The 11,417-nt window shown below is 47.9% G+C and overlaps 1 protein-coding gene across 3 annotated transcripts in view; it reads right to left on the bottom strand.

The window, feature by feature from the left end:
- Positions 1 to 11,417, bottom strand: part of LOC118378492 (ankyrin repeat domain-containing protein 11-like) — a 55,983-nt gene that overhangs the window by 10,298 nt on the left and 34,268 nt on the right. For all 3 annotated transcript variants that reach the window (XM_052462124.1, XM_052462126.1, XM_052462125.1), the window contains exons 3-7: positions 9,204 to 9,336; positions 2,756 to 2,929; positions 1,543 to 1,743; positions 374 to 516; positions 136 to 283 (exon numbers count right to left, since the gene is read on the bottom strand). In XM_052462124.1, the coding sequence (XP_052318084.1) occupies positions 136 to 283; positions 374 to 516; positions 1,543 to 1,743; positions 2,756 to 2,929; positions 9,204 to 9,336 (799 nt within the window). The remainder of the gene's footprint in view (positions 1 to 135; positions 284 to 373; positions 517 to 1,542; positions 1,744 to 2,755; positions 2,930 to 9,203; positions 9,337 to 11,417) is intronic.

The following is an 11,417-nucleotide window of genomic DNA, read 5'->3' as shown; positions in this document are numbered from 1 at the left end:
AACAAAAAACAGTTAAATAACAGCAAAAATCTGTTGCACCCAGTGGTTAAAGGAAAAGCAAGGAAGTTAAAATACAAGTAACAAATGGCAGAGTGAAGGTGTTCAGAACTACTCATGGTATAAAATGTCACACACCTGACGAGCTCTCCTCACTGGAGGTATACGTGCCTTTTCCAAGCAACAGATTGAGCATCGTTGGTGAGTTAGCAACCTTCAACGCGGTTTCACCCCTTCTGTTGCTTTGTCGAGGGTCCCCTCCATACCTTAAAAGCAACTTTACCACCTACAAAGAAACATTGAAACATTTGTCTCAGTCCAAAACACGGCCGTTGGCTTTCTACATGAGCAATCCCAAGCGTTACACTGAAGTTACCTTGAAGTGCCCGTTGTTTGACGCGTCATGCAGAGGGGTGTCGTCGTCCAAGCCCTTGGTGTTGACCTCTGCACCGGCTGCCAGCAGCTGCTTGGCCACGTCGTAGTAGCCTCGGTTGCACGCTTCATGCAGTGCAGTCCAGCCTGTGAATCCCAAACACAGTTAAATAACGGCTCTAATGTTTCTCAAACGTAGGATTCAAAATGATTACAGCACTCAATTCTGAACATTTTAGATTGCTAGAGAAGCTAGAAATGTGCCACTATTTTCATGAATATAAAATGTAATACAGAAGTATGGAGATATGAGGTGAAAGGCAAGAGGATGGAGGAGGAGGAGCGAGAGAGATTGAGAGCGAGGGGAGCATCGAGAGAGCGAGGAGCAGGAGGAGGAGCAGGAGCAGCAGAGAGAGCGAGGAGGAGGAGGAGCAGAGAGAGCGAGGAGGAGGAGGAGCAGAGAGAGCGAGGAGGAGGAGGAGCAGAGAGAGCGAGGAGGAGCAGGAGCAGCAGAGGAGCGAGGAGGAGGAGGAGAGAGAGCGAGGAGGAGGAGGAGGAGCAGAGAGAGAGGAGGAGAGAGAGAGAGGAGGAGGAGGCAGCAGAGAGAGCGAGGAGGAGGAGGAGCAGAGAGAGCGAGGAGGAGGAGGAGCAGAGAGAGCGAGGAGGAGGAGGAGCAGAGAGAGCGAGGAGGAGGAGGAGCAGAGAGAGCGAGGAGGAGGAGGAGCAGAGAGAGCGAGGAGGAGGAGGAGCAGAGAGAGCGAGGAGGAGGAGGAGCAGAGAGAGCGAGGAGGAGGAGGAGCAGAGAGAGCGAGGAGGAGGAGGAGCAGAGAGAGCGAGGAGGAGGAGCAGCAGAGAGAGCGAGGAGGAGGAGGAGCAGAGAGAGCGAGGAGGAGGAGCAGCAGAGAGAGCGAGGAGGAGGAGCAGAGAGAGCGAGGAGGAGGAGCAGCAGAGAGAGGAGGAGGAGGCAGCAGAGAGAGCGAGGAGGAGGAGGAGCAGAGAGAGCGAGGAGGAGGAGGAGCAGAGGAGAGCGAGGAGGAGGAGGAGCAGAGAGAGCGAGGAGGAGGAGGAGGAGCAGAGAGAGCGAGGAGGAGGAGGAGGAGCAGAGAGAGCGAGGAGGAGGAGGAGGAGCAGAGAGAGCAAGATTACCACCAGCCTGCAGTGGCAGCGACTCACCTGCAAAGTCTTTTACATTCACGTCCGCTCCCTCACTGATGAGCTCCTTGATGCGGCGTGCCTCTCCACGGATGGCTGACCGGTGCAGCCTCGTCTCGCCCCTCTCATTTCTCTTATTTACTTTGTCTTTGGTTTTAGATGCAGAGTTTGGCGTTCCCTTCTGGCCCAGACTTGACTGCGACTGATGCTTTGGTGTTGTGTCTACAAGAACAGGACAAAAACAGTTTTAATAGAATTGGCATGATTCATTTCTATAGTAAAAACATACGCCAAATGAGCATAGGGCTACATATTACAGTACCATTATGTAACAGTGCAGAATATTTCATTGAAAAACAATTGTTACAACTCCATCGTCTGTAGGTGGCACTCTTGCTCAAAACATCAGAAGGAGAACTCCAAGACTCCCAATAGCTCGAGTTCATTTCATCACATTTAGTGGATTAAACCAAAGCCTTAACCACATTTACATTATTGAGTTTGCAGAGCGTGGTCCTGAATGCCATTTGAAACTCACTTCGTCTGGGTTCTGTCTTTAAGGCACAAACTCAGGCACGGCTGTTTAACAGCAGCAAACCGCCAAATAATACAAACAACAGGAAACATATGACCCAAATCAGAAACACAACATAATGACTAACCCATAGAGATCAGCTCTATTACTTAAGAGGAAATATAGCCTACTAAAGCCTATGTTTCCTCAACATTTAAACCGCAATGTTTTAACGACAGAACCTAAGTACAGCACTTGAGGAGGAAATGCTAAATCCGACTAATCTAATAACAGATAGCAGATATGAAATGAACAAAAAGCCTTGGTCTGGCCCAGATCTGATAGGGCACTATTAAGTCCCCTCAGACCCAATCCCTGGGGTAAGCTACTTTCATTTCCCTCATGGTTGAACGCTGCATCCTAAAACAAAGCAGCACAATTTACCATACAGGAACGTGATACCAACTTGTAGAGTCCAAAAATCTCCCACAAACAGCCAGTCCCAGAAATGAACAGTGGATTAAGACAGCGGAGGTCCATGTCACTGTAGTAATGGAAATTGATGAGGGTTATCTTGTATAATTGAATTCTAATTAAGCAGTGTGGTCTGTTCTTTAATGAAGCATGGTGCAAAAGTGTGGCTGGGACGCTAAGCATCAAGGACACAGCACCCCCCCCCACCGAACCCTCAGAGACGTGGCATCCATGACAAACACGCACCTGGACTGTTGACTGACTCTTCAGCCGTCATCTGCATGAGAAGAGCCACCTGCTGCCGCTCAGAGAGGGGGTACCCGGCCCGGATCCCTGGCATGCCCATCCCAAACGGCAGGCCCGACTTCCTGGTGTTGGTGGGCTCCTTTTTAATGCGCTTCCGTTCCGGACCTTGCTTTTCTGTGAGGAGAGAGGAGAACGGACAATGTGAGGCTTATGGGTAGCACAGACACACATACAAACACAGGATTGCAAATTGCTCAGGTTATATCGGCTTTTACTTCAGCAGTCAAATTGAAGTGATTTCAATTCTGACCACAACAGTCATTGATAACAGTCATTCAACATCTCCATGGCAACAGGCAAGATACGTGTCCTCGGTGATGTTCTAAGGAACCCCCTAGGTGAAACCCCTACCAACTTCTAGTCTAGTTTAGGCCACATACATCTTCTGAGGCAGCTGATGGTGGTGGGCATTTAAACCCAGCTGCCCCAGAGGCAGGGAGGGGTCAACTATTGACAGTCTGATGTTTATTTCTCTCTCAGGGGGTGTGTGACTTGGCAGAGTGACAGTGATTACAAGATGGCCGGTGTTCATTTCAATGTGGCCGAGCCAAGGTCATCACAATGGCGACTTGCCACTGGACAAAAATCAGCAGATCCTCAAAGACACGCCCATCAATTATTTTCAGTGTCATGAGGAATGATCAAATCTCCACAGCAAATGTCAGTCTTACTTTACTATTGAGACACAAATACATAAACACTCTACATTTGCAACTGCTGGACGATTTGGAGGTACACTCCGTCAATGTTTGAACAAGCCCAAACTGCGCCAGCTTCAAGATCCTTCCGAAACATTCTGACATCAATAAAAACAAATGGCATGGCATTTCAACTGCATCCATGGAGACAACACACATTGTCTAATCAAAAGGGGAGATCTACAAGCCTGCTCGCTGTTGCTCTCAACACAGTGGATTGCTCAAGGCCACAAACAAGAATTAAGAGTAGGAAACATGGCAGCTCACACTTCCGGTCACAAAACCCTTTCCAGAGATTTTCCAGAGTCAGAGCTGATGAACTTTCAGTAACATCTGTGAATACTTACGCCTAATGTTCCCCCACCCCTGATACACACTCACATCCTGAAAGGACTTAGCCATTTAGACACATTCCTTTTATTCAGACTGAAACAGCATGAACCACAGCAGTGGATGTTTCAGGAGGTGGATGTCGAGGACAGAAACCTCTAGAGTTCCTGTTCCATGCTTTGACAGTGGGCCCCAGTCAGTAATGAGCCCGTTTCAGTACTTGAAAAGGGCTGCTATCAAACTACATTCAAGCTGCCTAACTACAAGGACTTTTTCCGATGAGATTTTGGACATGCATTGGGTAGGCAAAGTGGCACGCAAACATGTGTGATGCATCTTCAATGTAAATGAGATACAGTGGGAAGACGGGTAAACAACAGAACAGCAGTAAGTGAGCCTCACACACATCCCACATGGATGACCAGGATGGGATTAAGACAGAGGCATCTGAAAATGCAATGTAAGCCCATAGACATCTGTAGCTGGGACTAATTAAACAATTAAATAGCTTTTTAAGAAACATTTAAGACTATATCTATATATATATATATACACTGGCAAAAGAAGGCCTATGTATACAATGTCACTTGGATTTTTCCTTTGACTTGAGAGATTTGATGGCAAAGTTGGAGGGAGACCAAACTACCTCACTGTTCCCAAGAACGCCAGCCTATGCCAGGGGCGGAGCCCACAGCAAGACGACAGTCAAGTTACAATGGACTCAGGACGCCACTGTGTCAGCCTATTGTGGAGACGTTGCTATCAGCTTTCCACAGTATGGGCAGGCAGAACCAGAACCAGCCTGACCAGAGGAACCAGGTAGGCCTCGTCCGTTTGTTGTGTCCCCAAATTCAATAGGACAACAAAGATGACAAGCTCATCTTTCTATCATTCCACTTGGGACATCAAACATGCTAACAGCCTGTCTTTCTCTGAGTGACAGCTATGAATATATTCCGACCAGTTCTGTCAGTTGGGGTTCCTGCCCCGTGGGAGACAATTATTATTAGAGGTAGACCAGATGAGCTCCGTTTGCTTTACTGCACTGTGTATGTAGGACTGGCCTTCCTGTGTGTTAACTTACGTAGAACATGGGAATCAACTGTGAAGACACGAGTAGGACGACTAGGCAGGGTGAGATATGGGGATTACCCCCAGGAGAATGTCATGGCCTGGGACAGTGAGAGGCAATTCCCTCGTACTCAGAAGACAGGGAGAGAAGAGCTGCTGTCAAGCAGCCCAGTCAGACACAGCCAGCAGACAGCCAGCAAACAGGAAATGAAGGAAGAAGAGACTGGAAGTGGCCACAGGATGTTGTGTCACTGCTTTGTTTTGTGCTTGGCTACGATGACGAGAGCAGAGGAAAGTGTTGGTGCAGAACAACATTCTTCAGTTGTGATAATCACAGAGAGCGGGACAGATCGGCATACTACCGAAGGACTTTCTCTCGCACCGTGTTGGCCTACCTACTGCCGCTTACTGCTGGACCTCATCTTCATGTACAGAGTAGACTGGGCCATCCTGGTGTAGGCTACAGTACACACAAGGGGTCAAAGGTGGTCTGGAGAAACAATGGAACCGTTTCAGAACGCCTGGACAGAGTGCAACTACTAGCCTATCTAATATACCTAGTGGAGACTCAAGCTCCAAAACAACTGAACCTGGACCAAATCTGATTTCAAGTCAAGTAACAGTGAATAATTCATGGATCTTCCAAAGGATGGGAGATGAAACATTAAAAACATTTCTTCCTCCAGGGATCTGAATAATAGTGGTGTGCAGCAGGCAGACAGGGCTGATTTGGGATGCGGTGGAGAAGATCTCAAGCCAGCAGCCCCACCCCCCCCCGTCCCCGTCCCTACTGAAAGCAGCACCTGCTGCACCTGCTGATAAGACAGGCATCCTGTATTCCTGCCATATCGTGAAGGTGATGATGTGTGTGCTAGCCTGCAAGTAGCTGATCTGCACTCATCACTGTCTCTTATCCGTCTCCCGCTCCTCATAGCTTTATCCAGAGCAGTCCCCTTGCTGAGCAGCCCTGGCCATGACTCCTACCCTCCTGCTGCAAGGCCTGTGGATGGGCTCTACACCAATACAGGTTACAACAACCATCTGCTTGCTACACAAGCTACCATCTCTAGAAGAATGTCTTGTAAACTGTCAACACCGGTGTGTTCAAGATAACAGAGCAATCCCTGCAATTAGCTACATCGTTCATCTAACAGATGCCTCGGGGAGAAAACCTTCAGTAGAGATCGAGTGCCCTGTTAGAACCATAGAAATGGATGTTATGCACTCAGATAAGGCACAACCACACACACTGACTTCACTTTAAGTACTGACAGGGTAGTACTCGTCCTAGATAACTAACACTGTAGAAACACGGTCACCTTGTGGGTTCGGAGAGTGCAAAGACAACACAAATGCAGAACGAAGCAAATCCCTGTCTGAAAAAGTATGAACTACGCATTTCAAATGGAGTATGTAGCCTAGTCCATGTTCGATGAGCTCCGTGTCCTCTGTCTGTTCCCATCAAAACTATCCAAATAATAAGGTGGATGTGAAGGGTCTGACTTGCTCATCTTTCACAGCTGAACAACACAATCAAAAGTAGTCACCGCCGTACATTTCTCAAAAGCCAATGTTATGGTACAAATTCAACACTAGCTGCCTCAAGCTATAGCTTCAAAACACTCGCTCATAGGCCAACTATGGTAAGTTGTGTTACAGATCCTATGCAAAAATAGAGCATAGCCTCAGTCTGAACTCACCATCAGCACACTAGCGCGAGGAGCTGGAAGCACAGGGAGTGTATTCTCCCAGCAGCCCGCAGCACAGTGAAAACAATAGACCTGCAGTTCCTTCTCCGAGTAGGAGAGGAGCCACGCTGGACTGACGGCAATAACCTCAAGGCAGATTGAGAGAAAATGGCTATGACGTCATTAAGGAGGTTTCTGTTTCATCATTCATGCTCTGTGTTGGTTTTTTCCCACTCAGGGTGAGGAGGGTGGAGCAATGTGAAGGCTCTCTCTCCTGCAGAGGGTCATACGAAGCCCAGTCCACTAGTAGAGGACTGTACAGCCTGCACTTCTCAAAGTTCACTACTGGAATCCTTGTCGCTTTTCTGCAGACACAAGGGAGCAGGCCAAGGGGCACACAAACCCTCCATACACGGGCCTACTGGGCCACAGTCTAGACTCTATCCCCACAATGTAGGGCCGTAGAAGGAGAGTTCACCATATCAAGGGGAGATACAGTATCACCAGAAAGACACCATCAACGTCAGAGGGAGGGGATAGGGCCGGCTGTAAAGTACTTAAATTCCATAGGGTAGAGATAATAACACAGCATGAAAGGAACTAGCTATCAAGGCCAAGACAACAGAAGAGGGGAAGTGTGTGTCACGTGAAACCACACACACACACTACAGTGTGTATGGGTTAAATAAGGCGGCATGGAGACAACTAACACAATGAAGGATGAACCATTTAAATGAATGTTTCCATTGTACAGCCATGTTTAAGTCATGTGGAGGGAAAAGACACTGAGAAGGATAACAGGCAGGGAACACGAAGACAAACGCAACCCGAAAGTGTATAAATTACGGTCTAGTTCATGTGAGAGACATCCAGCCTTGCTGTTGAGGCAGAGACTCCACCCCAACATTAGCATGACAATAGACAAGCAGGGCACTGTTCTAGACAGGGGGAGGGGAGAAACTGAGGTGGGAGGCAACCTTTCTCTGCCAACAGCCTGCGAAAAGGTTACAGGGCCACTACCACCAGCATACACACAAATACAAAATCAAGCCACTATAGCTGTGACTAAACAGTGATGACAAGGGAAAGTTACGACGCTCCTGATTTGGTCACTCAAGCTGCACTGAGAACACAAGTTCTATATTCAATATCTCTTCAAAACAGAGAAATACAATTTTCAAATGTTTCCTGCAAAAAGCCAACACACGTCAACAAAACAAAAAAAGAGAGAAATGTACACACTGGGTTGGACTCCATATTACCCAAAGAAATAACAGCGGAAGTTCACAGCAGCATTTCAAACCAACCCAATAGCCCAGCACACAGATGTGGATTCCATTACAGTACATGTTATTACAGACCATCAACAAATCATTTCAAGATCCTCAAAGCTCAAGCCAAACAAGCTGGAACAGTAGTTCCCCCTTTCTCTCTTATTAAAGAATAACACAAGAGAGTGTCAAACCTTTCCAGGCCCTCGTGATAAGACAAATCCTCACTTAATTGGCCCATGTTCCGTGTGGCCTTTTTTCTCTTTTTCCCAATGATGGACAGTTGAACCAAGTTAAAGAAGAAGGCTGTGTGCCATGGTTTGAGGTTATAAAGAAACACTGCCTGCAGGAGCTCCTCCATCACACCTCTCAGCCCAGCACCTCTTCAACCTCAGGAGACTGAAGAAATTTAGCTTGGCCCATAAGACTCAAACAAACGTTTACAGAAGCACCATTGAGAGCATCCTGTCGGGCTGTATCACCGCCTGGTACGGCAACTGTACTGTCCACAACCGCAGGGCCCTCCAGAGGGTGGTGTGTGCAGCCAAATGCATCACCGGGGGCACACTGCCTGCCTTCCAGGATACCTACAGCAACCGGTGTCACAGGAAGGCCAAGAAAATCATCAAGGACCTCAGTCACCCGAGCTACGGCCTGTTCACCCCGCTACCATCTAGAAGGCGAGGTCAGGACAGGTGCATCAAAGCTGAGACCGAGAGACTGATAACTGCTTCTATTTCAAGGTCATCAGGCTGTTAAATATTTACCACTAGCTGGCCCCTGCCCAGTACCCTGGCCTGAACTTAAGTCACTTTCACGAGATGGCTACCACCCAGTTACACTACCATGCACCTTAGAGGCTTTTGCCCTATGTACATAGAGTCATGGAACACTGGTCACTTTAAGTAATGTTTACATACCGTTTTACCAAGTTCCTATGTATATACTGTATTCTAGTCAAGGCATATCCGATTTAACTATTGCTGTACATATACTATTCTTCCGATATACTACATATTCTATCCATATTGACTATACATCCCATCCCACCCACATTTATACTCTGGACTCCGACATCGCTCGTCCTAATATTTCTATATTTCTTAATTCCATTCTTTTACTTTTTAGATATGTGTATTATTAGATATTATTTAACTGTTGGAGCTATGAACGCAAGCATTTTACTACACCCCGAGTAACAGCTGCTAAATATGTGTATGCAACCAATAAAATGTCATAATTTCATTCTTCCAGCATGCAAAACTACACTTCCTGGCTGCAAATCTGAGGAAGTGATGTCACGTCACATCCCCTCCCCCTCCAGTCTTACCTGAGTCAGAATCTTTCTGGTCTCCATTGGCTCCAACAGTGAAGGGAAGCTTCCTCTTGGATGCCTTCTCTTTCATCTCTTTGACGCCATCGCTGCGGTCCAATTTAGGAGTCTTGTTTGACAATACTTTATCCTGGCAAATAAGAAAGAAAACATGAACACCGTATTGCACAGCTAAACTCAGCAAAAAAATAAACATCCTATTACTGTGTTTATTTTCAGCAACTTAACATGTGTAAATATTTGTATGAACATAAGACTCAAAAACAGACAAACTGAACAAGTTCCACAGACATGTGACTAACTGAAATGGAATAATGTGTCCCTGAACAAAGGGGGGGTCAAAATCAAAATAACAGTCAGATACACCAGTCAGTATCTGGTGTGGCCACCAGCTGCATAAAGTACTACAGTGCATCTCCTCCTCATGGACTGCACCAGATTTGCCAGTTCTTGCTGTGAGATGTTACCCCACTCTTCCTCCAAGGCACCTGCAAGTTCCTCCCATTCCTCCCGGGAATGGACCTAGAATCGGAGGGTGAGGGCAAGGCTCAATGGGATTGAGATCCGGGCTCTTCGCTGGCCATGACAGAACACTGACATTCCTGTCTTGCAGGAAATCACGCACAGAACGAGCAGTATGGCTGGTGGCATTGTCATGCTGGAGGGTCATGTCAGGATGAGCCTGCAGGAAGGGTACTACAGGAGGATGTCTTCCCTGTAACGCACAGCGTTGAGATTGCCTGCAATGACAACAAGCTTAGTCCGATGATGCTGTGACACACCGCCCCAGACCATGACGGACCCTCCACCTCGATCCCTCTCCAGAGTACAGGCCTCTGTGTAACGCTCATTCCTTCGATGATAAACATGAATCCGACCATCCCCCCCTGGTGAGACAAAACCGCAACGTCAGTGAAGAGCACTTTTTGCCAGTCCTAGCTGGTCCAGCGACGGTGGGTTTGTGCCCGTAGGCGACGTTGTTGCCGGGTGATGTCTGGTGAGGACCTGCCTTTACAACAGGCCTACAAGCCCTCAGTCCAGCCTCTCTCAGCCTATTGCGGACAGTCTGATCACTGATGGAGGGATTGTGTGTTCCTGGTGTAGTCAGTTGTTGTTGCCACCCTGTACCTGTCCCGCAGGTGTGATTTTCAGATGTACCGATCCTATGCAGGTGTTGCTACATATGGTCTGCCACTGCGAGGACGATCCCCTGTTCGTCCTGTCTCCCTGTAGCGCAGTCTTAGGCGTCTCACAGTATGGACATTGAAATGTATTGCCCTGGCCACATCTGCAGTCCTCATGCCTCAGGCACGTTCACGCTGATGAGCAGCGACCTTGGGCATCTTTCTTTTGGTGGTTTTCAGAGTCCGTAGAAAGGCATCGTTAGTGTCCTAAGTTTTCATAATTGTGACCTTAATTGCCTACCGCCTGTAAGCTGTAAACTCTTATTTACAATGACGGCCTAGGTACAGTGGCCTTGTTCAGGGGCAGAACGATAGATTTTGACATTCTCAGCTCGGGGATTCGATCTAGCAACCTTTCAGTTACCGGACCAATGCTCTAACCACTAATGCTCTAACCACCATTTGTAGACCTTCCCTAATGTTGGAGACTTCCCTTAGCACTGGGAGAAGACAGAGCCTGGACAGACAGAGACACAGCACATCCAGGACAGGACACACTGGCAGAAGGACACAAAGAGAGACAGGCAGGTGGCAGCTGCGGATCCCAAAGCTTTACACTGCAGTGTGCTTCTGTCTGCCCTGAGACTTCCAGAGATTAGGGGATTTGCAGAGCGTGACTTTTCCATGGAATTTCGTCTCGGCGCTCCGGCAGCAGAGCAGCACAGACAGTCCCAGATCGGAAGAGAGAGCTGGAAGGAGAGGTAACACCGCAGGAGTCTGTGGTCCACGGCAACTGGATCCCATCAGAAGACCCCTTCCCTCCGTCAGCAAGCGGCCTGCTCCGTCACCAATGGCTCCCTTTGGCGGACTTGTGTCTATACAGCACAGCCTCTCCCTCAAAAGACTGCTGTTAAAGGGCCATGCAGCAAGTCTGCTCAGGCCTTTCTGCTCTGCGCTCTCACAAACACTCACATTTAGCTCTAAGGAGAGCAAGAATTTCAGTGTACAGTGTTCCAAAGACAGGAAAATAGATCTCTCCACTATGCAATATCCTGCTTGTATACTCAAATATCAGGCTAGTACACTG

This window comes from Oncorhynchus keta, chromosome 14 (genome assembly GCF_023373465.1).
Source record: "Oncorhynchus keta strain PuntledgeMale-10-30-2019 chromosome 14, Oket_V2, whole genome shotgun sequence".
In the NCBI taxonomy this organism is placed as follows: Eukaryota; Metazoa; Chordata; class Actinopteri; order Salmoniformes; family Salmonidae; genus Oncorhynchus; species Oncorhynchus keta.
Note: the sequence above shows the minus strand (reverse complement) of the source record. Positions and strands in the feature narration are given on the sequence as shown.